This window comes from Thunnus thynnus, chromosome 23 (assembly GCF_963924715.1).
Source record: "Thunnus thynnus chromosome 23, fThuThy2.1, whole genome shotgun sequence".
Lineage (NCBI taxonomy): Eukaryota > Metazoa > Chordata > Actinopteri > Scombriformes > Scombridae > Thunnus > Thunnus thynnus.
In genome coordinates, this window is record NC_089539.1 from 16401357 (window position 1) to 16423306 (window position 21950).

The following is a 21950-nucleotide window of genomic DNA, read 5'->3' on the forward strand; positions in this document are numbered from 1 at the left end:
CATACACCCACCCAAACACTGGACGTTAAATCAGAGACTTTCTTTACACGAGCCCTATGAATATAATTATATGGAGGTGCAGTGGAGAGATTTAGTACGAGCTTTATTACTCTGCCATAGATTAAGATCTGCTGGCTATAGGTAGAGCAGATGCAGCCACAGTCTCTTTTTATAGGACTAACTCTTTCTCTCCTTTTCTCTCTCATGCAGTGTCACTGCCCATCTGCCCTCTTTTTCTGCTCTCTCCCTCCTCCTGCTTTTCCTTCTTCCTTTGCACATTTTGTCCTTATTTCTCCACCTTAGCTGTTTTCAATTTTGTCCTTCTTTGGCCTTGCTCTTCTGTGTCTCCTCTTCTCCCATTTCTCTCTCTCTCTCTCTCCCCCTTCTCTCTTTCTTGCACTCTCTTTTTCTCTCTCTCTCTGTCCCTGGTGGGGTCTTATTAGAGTTGATGAGAGGTTTCTGTCTATAGCCGTGGTTTTATTTTTAGTTCTCACTGCACAAGGCCAATGGCCCGCAGCCATTAAGGAACCTCCTCCTGGTTATTAAACGCATATACATACATGCTTCCGTAAATGTACACGCTTTATCTCGGAGGCAACGGTCTGCATACCAGTGACCCAGAGGTGGCGTGATTCCCTCCACTGTCTCAACCACAGTGGTCATCTTCATCTCATTCAGCCCTTGAGGCTTTTTAAAGCGGCAGTCACCAGCACCAGTCATCATCGTTAAACCCCCCCATCAGGCTCGAAAGAAGCAACTCTTGTCTCTCCATTTCTCCTCATCCATACTTACAATAATTTCTCTTCCATTATAATTTCTCCACCACCATTTCCACTTTCCATCTCAAGCCTATAGATTATCTAGGGGGAGAAAAAAAAAAAAAATCTTCCCTCTAGCGCTTCCAGTAGAGCCACAATGGCAGTTCAGGGAAGAGAAACTGGTCTGAATTTACATCCTACTTCACAAGCCACAATGGCTCTCTCTACAGTGATTACTTAATGAGCTCCCATTTCTCCAGGTCTGTTAAGCCTCCAGCCTTATGCTTTCTGGATGCATTATGATGGTGCTTGACCCATGTTTGTAAGATGTATGTGTTTTGTGGTTTGGCTTGACTGCAGGGCTATCAAGAACGGGAAAGGGCTGCACAGCAAGAAGGAGGTTCCTATCCACAGAGTGGCTGATATCTCTGGGGTAGGTATTTCTTTGTGCATGTACGCACAGGTTATCTTACACGAAATAATGAAAGCATGTAACAGGATAAGCATCTGTCAATATGTACTGATATCATTTATTTTTAACTGTGGACATTTACACACAACTCTCATGACACTCAAAGACACATCAGGACCTCAATGCCCAAAAGCGTATTACACACAGTGATTCTCAGAAGACAATCTGTAATCCTCCATTCACCAACCCACCCCCTGATCTGCACAGCCAGTTTTTCTCATCTTAAAATAATCGGCACCATTAAAGGACCGTTTCGTTGATTTTCTTACCTCTGGCTATCCGAATTAGGGATATAGTGTGAAAAACGCCTGCAGTTGTTGGCGATGTTTTCTATGTCTCTGGGGCGCAGCTGCAAAATCTGTTGTTCTTCCGGCACCGGCGCCGTTATTCAAGGAAGAACTACAGGCTATTTCAGCTCGGATTTCTAGTCTCTGCCTCTGGGTAGCCAGAGGGTGTGCTCTAGATGCCGCCCAAAAACAAAACTTCCTTGTTCTCCTCACCATATTTATTTGAGCCAGAGTGGGTTTGGGGGTTGGGCGTCAGAAGCTTGCGCACAATGCATCCTGGTACGTGTAGACATCGCCAGCAAAGCTGCACGAGCAGGAAAAATTAAGCTTTTTCAGTCAATATAACAGGCACTTATGAATTTATTGCTTCAATTGACTACATTTATCATCAGCATTGATGGGGCATCCACAAAAAAGTGGCAAAATTTCCCTTTTAATAAAACCATCAGTGGTGCTTGGTCCTAGCTTGTTTACGTGTGCTCAGGGGCTTGATTGAGAGGCATCATTTGGCTAATGAAGCCTGATTGGGAGTGCTCACCAAATGAACATTAGCGCAGGGAACCCATAAAGTCTCAGAGTAACAAGTACATGGCGTCTGGTACACATTCATTTCAAGCATTTGTTTTGATCCCTGTGATCTGTCCTCAGTTCACCCCATGTTCACTCTCTCCTTCAATCTGTAATTCCCTGAAAGTCAGGCATGTTAGTATGTTTTTGGTTGGGTTTTGTTTTCTTCATGTTTTAGTTACATTTTCAATTGAGACAAAACTCCTGTTTATTTCTGGAGGTCTATTTCCTTTTTCCACAATTTTTTTTCTATCCCTGATTGCATTCCTTCAAATTGTCTATCTCTAAAACTTAACCCTCATAACACAGGGACTTGTAGTCCTACATGACTGTAGGATGTCACAGTATACTTTCATACACACAAGTACAGTCTTTATTAACTCACTATATGCTGCAGTGTTGTAGTTGACATACTGAATGGCTGCACAAGACGTGTGTAAAATGTGTGTTGTCAACAAAAACATAACAATCATCCCACAACTGAAAATGCTATCAAATCACAAAAAAAATGTGCAACAGCTATAACATTCTTTGTTCCAAATCATTTGAGAGCCTTTATGTATCTATGTGCTTGTCGACTAGTAGCCATCTCTTTTACATTTTGATAAGCCACTAGATGGTCTGCTCTTAACGACTCCAAATTGAACTTTAGAAACATTAGCACCTCATTGTCTCTCACACATGAGCTCTCTTGTAGTACTTGTAAGCTCTAGAGAGACATTTGGTTAAACTAATCAGGCTCTCTCCCTCTGTATTAGACTTTTAAAAGTCAGAGCGGTCCACCAGATTCTGTCATTATGTACAAGCTCTTTAAGTTGCAGTTTAATGTATCGTCACCTTGCGTTTTTTACAGAGGCATGCAGCAGGGTTGTTAAAGCTCTTTTAACAGAAGCATTACTTTAGAGTCTGGCTAATAAGACCGACATTGTTCTGCATAACTGCTTTCAGATGTTATGCTGTTCCACATTGTCATCATCGTAACCTCCGTCTTGTCGTCTTATTGTGTCAGCAGGACACATAAATCACCGGACCCTATAAAATAATTATGACAGGGAATTGTTGTGCTGACTGTGCAGCGCCGTACTATTTCATCAGGGGTTTTAGTACATCTTACACTTATAAACCCTCACCCAAATTAACAGGCTGAACCGACCATCTTCTATGTGCAGCGATGACTTGGGAGTAGTTGCAGGAAGAGGTGCTCAATAATTAATTTACTTTAATAACGGCACAATGAAGCAATATAAGCCCCACCCTACTTCCTACAGGAGATGTCAAAAGTCTCACTCATTAAAAAATCTGTCCCAGTAACCCAGCGAACGCGCTGCGGTGGTCTTAACATATTAACATGATTGTACCTCGTCATGTGTTTGTGCGTGACATGCACATCAGCACTGCGAAGTCCCTTTAAAGTCACCCGTATTAGCCTCACCCCGGCAGTGGTTTAGGTCAGTGCCAACATACGCAGCTGCAGCTCCTCCCTTCTCTTAACATTTCTGTCAGTTCGCAACAGGACACACACAGGATTTGCAGCACAGTCCAGGAACGTTGCCAGTTTGTGCCGGTAGGCGTGTGTGTACGCGCACGCACCAGTTGTTTGGCTAGGTTAATGTAATGAGCATTCTAATAAAAGGACCAAAATAGCAACATTGCCCCCCCCTCTCTACACATCCTCCCCTCCCTTCCCTCTTTTTCTTTTCCTTTTTTTTTTTTTCTCCTCTGTAATACACACCCACACACTGCTGTACACGTGCACAGGTGCACCCACACACACACACACATACATGTAAATACACATTTCTATACGTCAGCATCCTTTAGCTTGGTGGTAAAGGTTTGCTGAAAGGGATTATGTACATTGAGTGGGAAGCAGTCACAAATAGAGCAGAGATAGGTTTATAAACGTATAGTGTAGGAGATGAACAGAGATGGTGGGAGGAGAGTGGATAAAGCACTTGACTCACCTCATACCTCTAAAGGTTGCATAATGAGGTCCTCTCCATCTCTCATGTCTCTTCCTTTTTTCTGAACCAAGTTTGACTGCACAGCCCACACACTGCAGGTGCTGTAAATGTGTTTGTGTGAACGAGAGAATGTTTGGTTCTGCTGTCTCCCACTCAAGGGACTATTTTAGACTTCAGTGGGCGGAGTTCAGGAGGTGCATCTTATGGCTAAGGCACATACCCTTTACTCACAACGTCATGTATTTGATTTCCACCGGTGACGTGTGATGAACGATGTCTTGAGTCCATCTTTTTTTTTTGTTACCGCACGATGTGTTTTGTTTACCAAAAAAGAGGAAAGAAATATCAAATCATCTCCTGTCCGTGTTACTTTTGGTGTTGTACAAGCCTGAACTCTCACATCCACTTACAGTAGAAAACAGAGAATGCGCTCGTTAGTTCTGACTTTCCTTATTTGAACTCCGTCCTTCCCTCCAAGCCTTTGCTCCTACTCCCGTGGCCACTCTGCTACAAACACAGTACACTGGTCCATGACTCACTGGTCTGTTGTGCCTACATGCTCATGCCTGGAGTAGGCACATATTATTTTTTATCGTTTATGAATCTTCCACTGCTACTGCATCACCAGCCCTGCTTGAATACACATGATTTAGCTCTGCTTGTAATTTTGGCCCGGGCACACCAATAAGCTAGTGACTCACCCTTGCAGACAGAGATGGAGGCAGGGAAGGAGAGAATTATTTCTGATTGCATGAGGTTCCAGACGTGTCACTGAGAAGCGGAGTGGACTTCATTATACCAGGCCAAGATTGTCTGGAAAAAATCCTGCAGATTCTGTCATCAATAAACCTAGTTTTTTGAAGACACTGCATCAGGTTGATTTTGTCACATTTTTCGAGGGTATTAGCTTGAAATACTATACATAGACGGAAGACAAAAATGAAGACAAAGCCTTTCCCACCCCCAGAGCCCACAATTTTGATATTTTTTTAATGTATTAGTTATCATAAAATCTCCTGTTAGCAAATGTTGACAAACAGCATGTCAGTAGATTCTGCTTGAGAATCAATCTCCCTGCTGTATAATAAAGCTATATCACTCTGTCTTTCGTCCAACAGGAGACACAGAAAGCCAAGCAGTTCTTGCCCTTCCTGCAGAGGGCTGGCCGGTCAGAAGCTGTGGTAGAATACGTCTTCAGCGGCTCCCGCCTCAAGCTGTACATGCCCAAAGAAACCTGCCTCATCACATTCCTCCTTGCCGGTGGGTAGAGCCCTTTTCTTTTCCCGATGTAAAGTTCACGCCCTTCACTGTCCTCTAACCAACTCACTCACTGGCTTGGTTTGATGCTGCCATGCGAAAGCTCGTTGACTTATCCTTTTACTAACAGAGAGGGGCCTTATGTTTCTATGTGTATTGGATCGAGCACATATTGTATGTGCCATGTTGTGACTCCTGCCAGCACAGAGTCTAGCCCCCTACCTCCACCTCTCAGCAGCCAACCCTGAGAGGGCAAAGGGTGTGGCTGGGTGTGTGCAGCCCAGCCTCTTTCACAACACCAGGGTTGGCATGAAGCATGTATCCCCTTTGACCTCACCTTCTTCCCTCTGGCTTTTTGCCAGCCTTTAAATAGACCCCTACTCTGATTTTTTTCTGTTTTACTGTTTTCCTGTGTTTCCTAATCAGAAACAGGCCACTGTGTCCAGGTAAATGGAGGTTTAAACTCAAGTGGTTGGGCGGGTATTGTCAGATTTCTAACCAGCCTGTTTCTATTCCTCTATACCTCAAAATATCTGACAATCATATTATGTAAATGTATCCACTTAGTGAGAGTCGGTGCACCAAATGTAAAGTTGTTCCATTTGACCTTTAACAACCCTCAGTGCATCCATCCTTCCTGAATTAGTTAGCCTCTCCTACCTGTCAGGCAGTATGGAGGGCACAGATGGCAAGTAATGAATTGAATAGAAATGTGTCCATTTCTTCAGTCTTTTATACCCTGTGGGGAAAACAACAGTATGAAGTTTGTGGTAAGATGCAGATGGGATGAAATACAGACTATTTGATAGCATTTCCAGTCGTTGACTGTATTTCAGCTCCTCGACTGTCTTGACAGTTTTCGTTGGTAATAAAAACACTGAGACTGTATCTTTGGCAGCCAACAATGATTTGCACATCCTCCTAGATCATGGGAATGGCTCGAATGCTTATCCTTTCCACAACTGATGATACTCTTTGTTATTGTTGCAATAAAAATTCATTTCTATCCGTCTCAATTTCAGTCAGAGGTTTGCCAGGCTTACAGTTTCTCTCCATTTCCAATAGGACAAACGCATATATTTCTGACAGACGTCCAGATTCAGTTTAATTATGCATGGCTGCATCGTCGATGCGTTAATTAATCTTGCAATTTGCTTCTGATTGTCTTCGCTATCCACTGATGCTTTTCGTAATTACATTTTTTTTTTGTCCACTGCCTGCTACAAGATGTATTGACATGACCTTCGCCAATAAGCAATCTGCACATAGGACCATATAAGTTCCCTTTTTTTTTTAAAGCTCTAGTGTGCTTTTGACATTATACCTTAATAGGACTGATTAGCCTGAACACACGCAACCACGTTACTCTGTCTTCAAGAAGATGTCAAACGTGTGTGAGATGATGTTTACATAGTCAGCCTAGTTTTGGAATGATTTTATTAAATCAAAGGTTATTAGCAAATTGTAAGAAGCACATTAGAGCTGATAGCCCCTGAGCAGATTTGATTAAGGTCGTCCCCAGAAGAAAAGATTCATCTGCTGGAAATGAGACGACACGTATTGTCTATAATATACATATTAGGCTGGATTAGCTCTGATTAATACAAACGATCCCCTTTCCTATTTTGTTTATTTTTAACTTCTATTCCAATTAGACTCCTCTGCATCACTTGAGTCTTCTCTTGTGTGTGTGCCTCCGTGTGTGTGTGTGTTTTTGGTTATCTCATGGCCATCCCCCCCTTTTTTTTTTTCCTTTCATCCAGTTTTTGTCTTTCAGAGATCAGGATGTTGGGAGATAAAATATGTCTGGTGGGTCACTGCCAGTGTTTCTGTGCATCTATGTTGTCTGCATAGTTTCCTTTGTGCGATAACTGATGTTGAACCACCAACCATACATGAAATGAAGCCCTTAGGCACAAAAAGGCCTCTTATTATCTCCCTACCTCCAATCTCTAAACACTCCCTATCTCCTTTCACTTTCTTTATCCTGTCAAAGTTATCTTTCCATGCTTTATTCACCCATCTGCACCATGGGGCTGTGTTGGAAATGACATGCAGGGTGACTCGGCCTGCACCAAACCTCCTGTGTTTATCTGTGTATGAAACAGCAGAATTGCTTTGGACCCTTTTTAAACCATTGCAGACATTGCATCAGTGACAGATAATGAGGCAGATCTTGGTTATGTATGTTTGAAATACGCATAGTATTTTAAAGTTGATATTTTTTATAGTTAAATTGAAAGAGATTTTGGAAAGTGTACTTAAACACATTGTATATACCCACACTTACCCAATGCAGCATAAGAGTTGGCTTTAAGTATATTCTGAATGCTTTTACAAGGTCAAGTATCATCACCGTTGCTTATAATTATAACTGCTCCGTTCATTTTGTATTAAAGGTTAAAGTATATTTTCTATACGCGGAGCCTCCCTCATGTTCAGTGATTGTAAGTTGCTCTGAGTAAATATTGACTACGTTCACACAAGAACAAAGGATGCTGCTGTTAAAACAAGTCTTGCATAAATCATCTGTTTCATTAGCTTTTTTTCTTCAGACTGTATTCATCATGGCAAAATTCTTATTCTTTCAAAATGTCGTGGGAGGCCATTGAAGAACAAACTGTTTACAGTAGTGCTGCAAATGAAATGATCCTGCGGCACTTAGTGATGTAACGCCAACAAGTCAAAATTATAATACCAAAAAAAAAACACAGCGCAGACATCTTTGAATCTAAATTACCAGCCTGCTTAGCCAGCAGCGTTTTTCTCCCTTGTTTTAGCCATACTTTATCCAGAGCCTGTTTCTCCAGTGAGGCACCTCAAAGCCTCAGTATCTTCCTAGCGCACAGTCTCCCTCCCTTAACAGAGTTTTCCTTGATGGACAAAGACTGTTTTAAGAAAAACGGAGGTGTGAGGAAACAAAGGCTACCAAGAGAAGCCCTCGCTTCAAAGAGGGCCGGAGGTGTGCTTCAGGAGTTGAAGGGAAGTTCCCTTTCGCCTCCTCCCACATCACCTTTCCCTTTCTTCTCCTCTCACTCGCTGGCCTGCGCAGTGTCACTTCTGTATGCAAGCTTGATAACGGGTAAAGGAGTTTCTGAAAGAGGAAGGATGATGATAGGAAGGATGATAGAAGGATGATGAAAGGAGGAGGAGTAGGAGGTGAAGTAAGAGTTGTGGAGGCAGAGAGGACGCGGAAGGGATGAAGAGGAGGGGCTTGCGGTAAAGAGAAGACAAAAAAAAAAAAAGTACAATTGATGTGAAGTACGTGGGTATAAAGGCCTGTTGAAGCAAAGGGAGACCAAGCAGTGAAAAGGCTGTAAAAGTTTACTAGCTTCAATAGCTTTCCACAGAGTTTCAGATGGAGGCCACAGCAGGTGACGTGTACTTTGAAAGTTGCTCAGAAAGGTATGTTGAGCAGCAGTCTGTCAAATAGATGAAACACCCATCACTCGGACACAAAGATTTACAGTCTCAGCAAGAAGCATTAGCCATCACACAGTGTGTAGCTTAGTGCCATTTGTCTGATTTTTTTTTTTTTTTCTTTCTTTCTTTCTTTTTTTTTTGATATCTGAGTGAGTGTATATTTGTGTGTGTGTGCAAACCTGTGTGCTGTAACACTCCCGCGGTGTGTGCAGTGTGAGTGCAGGAGATGGAAAGATGGTGGAGAAGTGGAGCAGAAAATTTGTAGACTTGTTCCCTCAAAATATGTCAATATGTGCAAAAAAAGTTTGTTTTTTTTTTGCATAGTACGAAGTCAGTCAGAAGATTCTGCAAATAAAACATGTTATTGGGCTCCATGACCTCTACATACTGGTGTCCTTGAGTGTGACTGCAGCGCTACATCTCATTGAGATTCACACATTTATTAGGAACTTGGGGGTTTTGATGCTTGAGGTACATTTTAAGGTCTGTAACATAATTGAACTACTGGTAAGAGAAAAAAAACAAGTTAATAATGCTTTATTAATGTTAAAATTACTACATTTATAACCTGTAATCTTGAATCTAAACATAGGTTATGAAATTCATCAGCCTACAGACAAATCAATCAACCAGCTTAGCCACTGTGTGCTGCTGCTGGAAGGGAGGAAGTTTTCAGAAATCTCAGAAATATGCTCACGTCTGTCCTACAACTAATATTTATCTTTAATAAATAACAAATGCAGTTGCCTGTCCCCAAGACATGATTAAATGTGAATGTTTTCCGTTATACAGCATGTTGCTGTTTAGTTAAGGTGGCGTTAGATGTGTGTTTTAGAGCATTGGGTCTGCAAGAAAGCCTTATACAGACACCATATTATTTGGGTTGCATTATCCAACCATTCACTTGAATTGGGAAAGTGGTCTCAGACTTGGACCATAACAATAAAAGACATTCTGAAATTCAAAACATTCCTCATAAATATATAGTCTTTGTTCTTTATTCTTACCAATAAAATGTTACAAATACAGTGTTGAAAAAATTCCCAGGCAGTGATGTACACTGTAGAGGAATGGGCATTGCATTGCCCTAAGCCTCATCTGGAGTAATGAGGCCTTGCATAAGAGAGCGATAGAGAGATGATGGTGAGACGGAGGGATGGATTGGGAGGATAAAAGAGAGAGGTAGTCAAACAATCCTAGGATTTCCCCTCACAGCATGAATTCTTCTTCTGTCTCCCATTTACTGCCTGCTGTACTTCCAGTCACCTCTCTCTTATCTCTGTCTCGGCCCCCTGCATCTTGCACACACTGCTGAACTTTTTGCTTGGACTGACCAGTACGTATTGAGGGGAAACAGGAAGTGAAAGGGAACCTGTTACCTGGCAGTCGCATACAGGGAAGGACCGCAAAGATAAATACGATGTCAAAGAATTTTAAATAGAATGATAGTAATGTGGGTGATGGAGGAAATCAGTATGATGATCAGAGCAGGAAAAAACCCCCACAAATGTGCACAGTTACTGTACACATCTCCCCCGCTTTTAGGTCTTTGTTTATTCGCCTGTCGTAGTGCTAATTATGTCCTGTCAACAGCATGTCAAAAAGTAAGAATTAGTAACTGGGTGACATTAAGAAGATAGACACTAATGGCATTCATTCTGAGCTGATTGTATCCTGCAAGTATCAATTTATACCTGCAGACATGCCACAAGCGAGAGCACTAAGCGTCTGGCAGGTTATGAGCACAAAGTCGGAGGCTAATCAATATGCATGTTATTAGTATAGGGATTTGCGACATGATGTATGTTTGTATAAATTGCAGAGATGTCACTGCTGCACATCTTCACATAACTCCCTCCAGAACCATCTCTACAACATGAAGCTCATTATCCTGGCTTGGTTAGTAGAGGAGGAGAGGTCAACTCAGTCCTGTTCTCGCTATATGCTAGGTCAACTGAAAACACATTCAATTAAAAAGTATAAAAATATATATTAGAAAAGAAACTACTTGTGAACAATGAATGCATATCAATTCATCCAATTAATTTTGGCCTGTGAGAAGAATTACAACTAAAATAAAGATCACTCCTCGCTTATAAGATACTGTATGTGCTACTTGCATATATATGCATGGTACTTACTGTAAGAGAACTGTTTGTAGTGTGTCTTAATGGCTGCAATTATGACTTATCTCTTATAACTACTCTTTATGACAGTAAAAGGAATTGTTTGACATTTTGGGAAATGCGCTTATTTGCTTTCTCGCCAGGAGGTAGATGAGAAGATTGATATGACTTTCATATCTGTCTGTGTGACCACCAGGAGAAGGTTAGCTTATGTTAGCCTAGCATAACGACTGGATACAGGGGGGAAGTAGATGCTAAAGCGCAATCCTAATGTCCCCCTGAAGGCCTAAATCCTGAACCCTCACAGACTTAATTGAAGTTACCTGGTAAGTGCTTGAGTGCGAGAGGCTGCAAGGACTCAAAATGGTATGAATAGGAATGTGACAGCACTTTGCGACAGATCACGTTCCCTTGACGACACCATCTTTTTATTTTATTTTTATTCAAAATAGTAATGTTGCATCAGATCTGATAAAAGCATATTTGGAAGGACATAGGACAAACAACTACACATAGTTCTGGCTATGAATCTCCAGCGAGCTATGTGTTTATACTTCCATGTGAACTTTTCTTTTCTTCTTTTTTTTTTTTTTTAATGCTTCAGGGCTTCCCCTGGTAACCCCATATTTAACGTCACAATGCTATGAACTGTGGGTAATTCCCTCAGGCAAAGACTGCAGAAATGCGGACTTACAGAAAGTCTGCATAAAGGGCTCAAAGTGTCGACTATGATTTGACAGTGGGACAACACTAAGCCCTCGCAGACTTAATGGGAACACGCCTCAAAGTCTGAGAGGTCGCGAGTGCGGACATTGGGATCGGGCCTAAGACAAAACAGGCAGTGGCTGCTTGGGGATGAGGAGTGGTACATACAATGGTTAGAAGAGGACTAATGTATGAGGGGGGAAAAGTATCTTGCTGGTGTTTCTTTCACAAGGTGAAGGGATGAAATTTACTCCAGGTTACCTTGTGTGTGCTCCTTATATAATTATATAACTAAATGTTTATAACACCATTTTTGTATTTGATTTGGAGAATGGCAGAAAGACAGGGAGTGGTGAAGTTTATTGGATAGGGTGAGGAACTACTGCATATGTGAGCAGGAAAGATGTTTATGTGTTTGAGCTCAGGGGAAAGGCAGTATTTCATCAGGCGCAAGGCTCACCCGAGATCACAGATTAAAATGTTACATCTTCTCCACGGGGCCTCCCCGCCCGTCTCTGAGCCTGAGCTCTATAGAGGAGAAGGGGAGAGCAGCATTGGTGGAACAGGGGAATGTGATACAAACCCACAGCATTATTAAATGCAACGGTTGATAGCTTGTTGTCTTTTTTGGAGGTGTATTGCTGGATTTGGAAACGACATGTAAATGGGTTCTTTCATTTGTTCATTCAGTTGTGCGTTTGTTTGTTCCAACAGTCAATCATTGTTAACTGTTGTGTCTCTAAGCTCAAGCACCCACCTTTTAAAAATGTAAAATCTTAAACCACAGTCTTACCAGACCACATATGATGATTGATGCCGTGTATGGTGGATTGACATGTGCACACATGCGCTTCAGGCCAGTATGAGGAACAGCATGTGCAAGATGCTGAAGGGTCTTGTGTGTGTGTGAGTGTGTGTGTAGTGTGATGTCAAAAGTGATCAGTGTATGTCTTGTTTGTCTCCGAGATCAGTTAAGATGGATATCCTGTAGTTTGACCCAGATGTTTATCTTGGTGTCAGGCGTGAGTTATGTATCATGGTGCAGGTTAAAATTGGCTGTGCTAAGTGACTCCCTGGCTTACTTTAAATGCTGCAGGGAGTGAGACTACAGTTTGTGTGTGAGATGCAAGATGCTGAGTGCAGTTAGGTCAACTGAGGTGAAAATGCCTGTGTGTCTTTGAATGGAGATATGAACCTTTGTCTTTGACTTATTTTTATTGGACTTGTTATATAGGATTATTACATCAGTATTTAACCTATCATACCCCATGAGTGGAGTTCATTTTCCTTTGTGTTAAGTTTTTTTGGGGATGTTTTGTATTCTTGGAGAGCTTTGGCCATGTTGGGCATTTCTGCTGATGTGGGCCCATAAAGCCCTTTGAGCCATTGTACTGTATGTGCTATACAATTAAACTTGACTTCTTTGTGTATTACATTCCTGAGTAGTCTTTCCTGTCGATTCTGCTACAGAAACACAACTCTAGCCCATAGCTCCAACCAACCCAAGCAGAAACTGAAATATCTCCCTCTCTGCAATTACTTTATCCACCAATTTTTGCTAACAGTGTGCACTATTTACCCCTCCCGTTGCCTTCCCTCTCTATCATATCCTCTCTTTTTTCCCTTTATTCTGCTTCCATCATCTCTCCTCTTCTCTTTATCCTGGCACTGTTGTAGCCACAGTGTCCCACGTGGAAGCCCTGTCCTGGTCCACTTCTATAAATAATTTCAGATGATCTTGGCCGTCAGTGTCTCCTCCTCCTCTTCCTCCTCTGCTCTTCAGGAAGCTTTATTTATTAATGTATTTTATTAAATGTGTGAATAAAGATGGATAAGTAAAATAATATTCAACTATAGACAGGTATACAAACTATTGTAGAATAAAAATTTTCTTTTAGCTCCTTTGGATTTTTAAACATAACAAATTCTAATTCCGTTTCAATGTAGTACTGATAATTAACAACAAAAGCTCAGACTGCAGAGGAACACAGTATCGGAGGTAGAGTGAAAAGATGCAAACAGAAATTTGCGTGCTTTAGTTATAATGGTCGCTGCTGTACCTCTATGTCTTACAGAAAGTTGACTCGACAGTTTTTCATAACTCTTTAGTGCTGACTGTCCTGTGGCCTCATTTTGCCTTTCCTGGGTCATTTTCCACTCTCTGCCGGTGCAAATAAGCTGATGTATCCTGGTCCTGTTCTCACAAATGGGACAGACGTGGGCCAAGGTTTCTGGAGGGAACAGAAAGTACTACCCAAAAAAAGCTATAAAAGCTACTTGCTTCCTTGTAAAACCATGAAATGAAAGTAGTGCTTGCCTGTAAGGTTGGCCCTGACGAGGTTTGACATGCTCTTGAACAAACTAAGAGAGGACAAAACATTTAAAGCCCAGAAAATAAGTGAAAGAAAAAAAGTCTGAAAATTACAGTATCAATCAATAAAGTTTATTTGTCACATGCAAGCATTCAGGCACAATCACAGTGAAATGCAATCCCATCAGTTCCTTCAAATTGTGCAATAAAAGTAGACTAAGTAATGATTAGTAATAAATACAAAAATATATCCTTTCAATATCATATCAAATATCAAATCATTTAAGATCCCAGTGGCCTGAGGGTAGAAGCTCTTCCTGAGCCTCTCAGAGCTGGCCTGGTGTATCAGGTACTTTCTTCCCGACCACAGCAGGGAGAAAAGGCCATTATCCAGGTGTTTGGGATCCTTAATGATTCCTAGCCTTATTATTGTAGTGCCTGATGTAAATATCTTTCAGGCAGGTTAGAGCACCGCCTATCGTATATTCAGCCGAACGAACCACTCTTTGCGGTCCTGCTCGGTGATGTTTCCATACCAGGCAGTGATGTTTCCTGTCAGGATGCTCTCGGTGGTGCAAGAGTGGAAATTCCTAAGTATTTGAGAGGATACCTGGAATTTCTTCAAGCATCTGAGGTGAAACAGTTTCTGCCATGACTTTCTCACCACCGAGTCAGTATGCAGCCCCCAGGTCAGGCACTCAGTGATGTGTACTTGAAACTGTCCACCCTCTCCACTGAGGATGCATTATTATTAAGGAGGGTGTAGTTTCTTCCCTGCTTCTTCCCAAAGTCCACTATCAGTTCCTTAGTCTTGCTGGCGTTCAGGTGTAGGTTCATTGTTATCTGTGATCAGGCCCACCACGGCTGTGTCGTCAGCAAACCTGACAAAGATGTTGGAGTCGACAGCGGCTACACAGCGGATGACGCAAAACGCAGTCCTGGGGTGCTCCGGTGTTAAGGGTGAGGGTAGAAGAGGTGTGTCCACCTATCCTCACCACTTGGGGTCTGCCCATCAGGCAGTCAAGCATCCATATGCACAGTGAGGTGTTAAATCCCAGGTCCTTGAGCTTTGTGATGAGTCTGTGGTGTTGAATGACAAACTGTAGTCAATGAGCAGTAATCTTACATAGCTCCCTTTCTTGTCCAGGTGAGATGGGTTGGTGTGGAGGTTGTGTGCTATGGTGTATTCCGTTGATTGGGTGGGACGATAGCATAATAGGATAGGATATTAAACCTTTCTGTGAAAAGTTGAAAGGAAATCTTTCATTCAGCCCTTTAGCTTATGAAACTATTCAATTTTATTACCAGTTATGTATTTGAAATGGGTCAGGGACAGAAACCCTACATGAAACTTTTCATTTGGAATTCTTTAAAGCAGAATTATAATTCAAATGTGTCTCGGAGAGCACATCTTAAGAGATTTCCTCTGGTAGCACTTACAGAGAGAGCAGCAGCCAGGGTTTAGACACACCAGGTACACAGTGTCCCAGATTGTCTGTATTGACACGTTTTAAGATGTAACTACCATTGAAAAATGTGTATTCTCATTGGGGGGAAAACCTTGAAACATTTAAGGCTCTGCACAGCATGTAATATCATGTCTAATCAAAGAAACACACCAACTCAAACTTTCTTTGACATTACCAAGCACATAGATGTATCCTAAGAACTATTTTCCATCATTATGTTTCATTGGAGTTAGAGCTCAGTAGCATTTCCCTGAGCATAAAGTCTGGGAAACATTCTTTGTATGGATGTATCGCCATATATATCTCAGGAAACCCAGGGGAACATGGGGTGAACATGCAAAACTTGAAAAGACAAGAAGTGAGATTGAAAGACAGGATTATCAGGTGGCCATGCCAACCACTGAGTCACCAGGATGCCCTAACACATCTGATTTTACTTCTTTTTCATGTATTTGTGAGTCCATCCTGAGGCAATATATGCATATATCTGCAAAGTCAGTGAAGCACATCAAAAGTTAAACATTGAGTCGAAGAGGAAAGAAAGACTGTAGGAGAGAGCTGTTGCTTTATTAGTACAATGCTGGAGGGTTTAACCCCCGACCGAAACTATCATTAGGTTACTCTGCATAAATCAATACACCACCAATCTGCTTGCTAGTGTGAATTTGTAGTGGTAAAGACTTCCTTGCTAATTAATTCAAGAATTTAGAGTGAATGGGAACTCAGTAGATAAATGTGTACTGTAGCTCCTGTTTGTGTGTGTTAAATATTTAACATTTACAGGCATGCCTTTCTCTCAGCTAGTTCTTGTTCATTGTAGCACACAATGCATGAAGTCCTAGGGGGTATAAGAAACAAAGATTGAGCTTCAGTTGAAGCAAGGTACGCTCATCCAATAAAATCTGGACATGCAAAATTTATGATGTGTGTATGAAGAGTTTGCACAGAACTTAAACTTACTTTAAGGGTAAGATAAATACGTTCTCTCACTACTTTACAGCCCAGTCAGGCTCACCTTCAAACACTGATATTCTCTGTTATACATATATACCTCCCTTTTATCACAATATATTTTTAAACAGGGAGAACATGTTGAAATTATACAGTTCCCCAACACCCTCTACCCTGAAGCTACCGGAACTCTACAAGAAAGCCTCTAAAAAATCTACCAAAGTTGATGTCAAAGGGTCCCAAATAAACATACCAGAGACTGGTATTCAGTGGAAATGGGTTATACAGCAGCACTTTGTGCACTCAGGATTGACCTCTTGATGACCAATTATCCACTTAGTGCTGATGGTAGTGTTGTTGGCTAATCCGTATCATGCCACTGACATGCCTTTGTGAAATAGTGTGACTAAAAGATTATGACCTTGACCTGTTAAGAGGGATGAAAAAGATGTCTGATGTGGCATCAGTTGTTGGGAGCATCAGAGGTCCAGAAAATTGCGGATATAAGTGTATTCATTGACTTGTGAAGGGTTTTCTGCAGTTTTTTTTAGCAAATAGGCACAGTGATGTGTTCTGGTCTTGTCTGACTTATTAAGCCAAATTATGGTAAAACTATCTTGCTGTGCTTTTGATTTGCTGCCATGCTAACTCTTGCAATTTTGTTTTTTCTTTGGCTAGGTATTGAATGTCCACGCAGTTCCAGGAATCTGCCTGGGGGGATGCAGGTGGCTGAACCCTTCAGTGACGAGGCCATGCTGTTCACCAAAGAGCTGGTGCTGCAAAGGGAGGTAAGCAATATAGCAGTTCATTTTTTTGCCCCGGTCTCATCATTTCCAATATTTCCAGTACACCTGAAATTCTACATTTTACTTTCACACTTACACTCCAAGTTTAGTCTGCCTTGTGTACAAGATCATTTTGGTTCAGAGATGTGGGAAGAATTTCTGTGATACTTTTATTAACACTTTATCACAGACTACTTTGGTGCAAACTCAACAAGAATTCTGCTCCTGTTTGGTGTGATTGCCGCATTTCCAAGATCCAAGCCCATTTAGTTGAGCAACATTAAGACAGTGGACCTTATTCACTTTTCTGTCTGGACTTTGTTTTTTAATGAAAAAACACATTTTTAAGTTGTCTGGACATATTTAAAGATTGGGCCACTGATTTTAATAAGCCGATTAAATTGTTTACTCCCATGTGCTTTATTAAAGCATCTACAGCGCTGTACTTGTACCTTGAAAACTCTGAAATCTCAATAAAAAGCCAAACAAAAGTGGCCACAATCAAGTAGACTACGCCCAAAACACACACACACACACAGACATTCTCTCCCTATGTACTCCCAGTTTATGGAAAGCTCACCTGATAATGGATCAGTGCTCCTGGGCTTTAGAAAACTCCGTCCATTGTGTGCCTGTTCATTCACATGCTAATAGGTTTTTATAGGAAGCGGTGAATGGACCAAAGCCATGATGGAACTAGCTATAATCCTGCCACCACTTATCCAGGCCACACACTCCCTCTCTTTTACTCCCCCTCTCCATTCCTATCTCCGTTTTAAAGGGCTTTTTTTTTGCGTAGGGTGGCCGACTCCACTGTCCTCTGGTGTTTAATTGTCATGGAAATGATGAAAAGATGTAGCCTTGGCCAATGTTGGAGGTGGACTAGTATAAGTGTGCGTATGTGTGTGAGTGGTGAGCCAGTAATACCACTTGGATCAAGAAAACCTTCATCCAAGCAACAGGGGATTTTGATTGACAGGGATGCAAACCCTCTCCCATGAGTCATTGCAGAGGTGCTGTAGCAGGTACATATTGATATGAATTTTTATTATTTTTACAGACGCGTATATACACACAAATGCATAATTAATCATATTTATAAGGACTGCACAAATGCTCTGCTACGCTCCCGTTAGTCTTTCTTGTACGTGCACAGATTAAATTAAGCATGTGTTATCATGCCTATAACCTTTTCCATCCATACACACTCTGACGCACACACTCTCTCACACATTTTCTCCCTTGCCAGTCATTGGTGGTGTCAGCAAGTTTTTCACAGGTAGGTGGGAGTGAGCAGACAGGACCGAGCCATATAATGAGCCCAGAATGGGGGCTGGTTGGCTAGCTGCACTGACCTGATGTTACGGGCTAATATGAACACATACACACAGTCAAAGGGGCACATTCAAGTAGATAATAACTCAGTTAAGCAATCACACATAGCTTGAGAGCTGTCACCCCCTCCCCTCAAAGAAAAAGGCAAAATTATTACCCAGAAGAAAGTTGCAAGTTGAAAATCGGTAGGTGTCATTCTTCTGGTTCACCAGCTTTGTTAAGACTTCACTGAGCAAATTGGAACACGGCATGGGGAAAAAAAAGTGACATCTCCGTAACACACACACACACATACACATCTAGCTGGAAAAGAGTCAAATGATCGTGTAATGTTATACAATGCCAGACACTGAAGCAGGATACAGTCACTTGAGAGAAAGCTAGAGAGAAGAGGTGAGAGGAAGTGCAGGAGCACTAACGAGAGCCGAATAAGTTGCAGCTGAATAAAAGCTATAATGAAGGACGGAGAGGAGGAACTGGTCCGTGCCATTGATCCATCTCTCCTATTCCCGCAGATCAAAGCGATAGCACCCGAAACAGGTTATTAAGGTGTGTCACACTCAGACATGAATATGGATAATTTGATTTCATTAGCATAAGGTTTCTGCTGTTTATTCATCTCTGAATAGCATTTGATTGCAGGAGCTTTTTAAGATGTTCAGAAGATGGCCTCACGTGAATAACATTTTGATTTGGGTTTTGGTGGCGTATTTATTTGCATTCATAAAATATTTTTCTCACTTACTCAGCTCCACTGCCATTGAGTTTTCTAGGGCTTTGTTGATCTGATGACATGTTGGCTCAATGGTCCGTATTATGACTTTTTTACTCTGTAATTAGCTTTTCTCTCACTTTCTTGTCTCCTTTTGAAATTGAGTTTGGGTGCGAGCGTGATTACGCTTTTCTCTTGCTTTTGCGCCGCTGTTTGGGTCTCTCTCTAATAGCCTTTTCTTTCTCTGCTTTTCTTTTTTCCCCTCACTCATTTGTCCCTCACTCTCACCTCCCTCCTATTCTCTGGTGTCCAGTCTTACATCTGACTGACATTTGCTCCTGGCTCTCTCCCTCCCTCCCTGCCTGCCTGCCATTTCTCCTTATCCCCTGCTTTCTCAGTTTCTTTCCCTAAACTGCCACACAGCCACGTCTTAATTTCTCCCGATGCAGACACGCATAATTAATGTGGCACACAGTGAGGGGAAAGGCCCTGGTTTCTGTCTCCTGTATTTATAAGCCCTCCACCACCACCAGCACCAGCAGCACCCTGTCCTCTCTCCGTCTCCTGTGATTCTCTGTTGCTTTTTTTAAAGATTCCTTTAACTTTCAGACTCCCATTTTTCAAAAAATCACTTTTGTGTTTATCTGCTCTGTCTTCCTTTATCCGTTCCCCCTTTCTCTCTCTCTCTCTCTCTCTCTTCTCTTCCTGTCTGTTTGCTTCTCTCTGTGTGTAGTGTTAATCTCTGACAGACACCGCTCCCGTTCCCAGTGTGGAGCTGAAACAGCAGCACAGAATTCTGAGGAAAAAAGAAAACACATTGGTAAACACCACTCCCCAGACATTTCCCTTTGCTTTTTTGATGTCTTCCATTTTAATTTTTTCTCACCTCCCACTTTCCATTGAGAAAAAACATCCATTCACTATCTCAGTCACTGAGCCTCTGTGTTGATTTTTCTTTATGCTTTTGGGTGGCAACTTCAAAAGCACAGCCTAACCAGGAGGGAGGCGAACAGAAGAATTCTACTGCATTGACGTGTTTATCTAGGATGAGTCAGTTAGAGACGGGAAATAATTGGTGGTGTAGTTTTGTTTAACAAAAGACATAAGTCAGTGAAACAATATTCCCAATGCCTCATCACAGTAATGCACATTTAATGAGTGTCATTCCAAACAAAGAAATCTGATGTCTATGATGACAGTGTGATGCTGGCGTCAAAGTAAGGCGCATCATTCTTCAAAGTTACAAGCCATCCTTTAAAGATCAGCTTCAGCTGGTTTACACATTGTACAGTTACCGGTTGCATCTACTTATTTTTTTCTTTTTCTTTAGAGTATATAGTTTGGATTAATCTACTCTAACTTCTTTAAAATTTTGTATTAATCAGCACAGAAGAAGCCCTTGATTAGAATAGCTTGGAATGTATATATTTCCGGTTGTATGACTGATCACCAGGAGGGAGCAGAAGCAAGAATAAGAAAAGAGGGTGAAGCAGAGATGGAGTGTTTGATTGAGCAGGGACGAGAGCAGGCTAAGTGGACAGTAATATGCGGTGTACTGTTCCACCTACGTATACTGTCAGTCGTATTGACCTCATTCAGTCTGGGTGGTCTCTCATCTACTGTACTGCCCTGACTGCCTACTCACTACTCTTTCTCTCCCTATCTCAGATACAGAAATGCTCTTAATTTTCATTCTCTCACTCATTTATCGGCACATATAGGAAAAACATGCACATAAATGATGAGACCCTTGGTTGCAATAAGTCAGATCTTTACATTTACATCTTTTTCCCTTTGCCTTTAAGCCCACTGTTTCACTGACATTTGACCCAGGAAAACAAAACAATGTTTCTAAGATTCTTTTTGAGAAACAAAATGTATCTTATGTACTTGTGTTTTCAACTCAAGTGCAGCCATGGTTGAGCTATAGTGCTATTTTATAGTTTGATTGATTATTTCAACTTCTATTTCTTCTTCTTTTCAATTTAGAAACGCTTCATTTCGTCTAAATTTTCGCTGAATTTGTAAACTATTAAGATGATGTTGATCAGGCAAAAAACAAAAGGAAAATAAAATTGGATTAACATTTTAACATACTTACCATAGTCCTAATACAAACACATACACACACACTTACCTCTCTTTCTGTGCAGTGCCAGTTTTCGGTGTCATGTGGTGCGCATGTTGCTCCCCTTTGCATGGCGTCCTAAACTCTGCCCAGACATGCCTTAAAAACAGATCCCCCTGAACTCACCTACCACACCTTGTGACATGAACACCGTGTGCACCATGCTGCCTCGGGTGAGGTTTGGCATAGCATGTCGTCAAACCTGCAGGAAGTTGTGTTGTTGAGCGTTGATGAGTCACCGTGCCGGTGTGGCAACACAGATGTCTCGCTATTGGGGTGCTATACTTCTACAGGTCTTAGAGCTCTCTGCGTTAAAGAAACAGTGTGTAAGATTTAGTGGCATCTACTGGTGAGGTTGCAGATTGACACCAGATGAATACCCCTCCTAGCCCTCTCTAGAACTAGTGTTTGGTTTGTCTGTTCTGGGCTACTGTAGAAACATGGCGGTACATCATGGCAGCCTCCATGGAAGGGGACCCACTCACTTTGTAGATTTAAAGGGCTCTTTGTAAGGTAATGAAAACACAATGACTCTTATTTTCAGGTGATTATACACCAATAAAAACATACTTATGAATATTATATTCCATTTCTGCCAAGTCCGTTCCACTTGATGCCACTAAATTCTACACGTTGGACCTTTTTAATAACGGTTCTTGGTGAGCATTTTAATTAAATGCTAATAAACCCCATACCTTTG

At 41.6% G+C, this 21950-nt stretch overlaps 1 protein-coding gene across 1 annotated transcript in view; it reads left to right on the forward strand.

Annotated features, from left to right (window-relative positions):
* Positions 1–21950, forward strand: part of snd1 (staphylococcal nuclease and tudor domain containing 1) — a 180072-nt gene that overhangs the window by 44581 nt on the left and 113541 nt on the right. The window contains exons 14-16 of the mRNA XM_067582365.1: positions 1119–1191; positions 5167–5308; positions 16969–17078. Coding sequence (XP_067438466.1) covers positions 1119–1191; positions 5167–5308; positions 16969–17078 — 325 coding nt within the window. The remainder of the gene's footprint in view (positions 1–1118; positions 1192–5166; positions 5309–16968; positions 17079–21950) is intronic.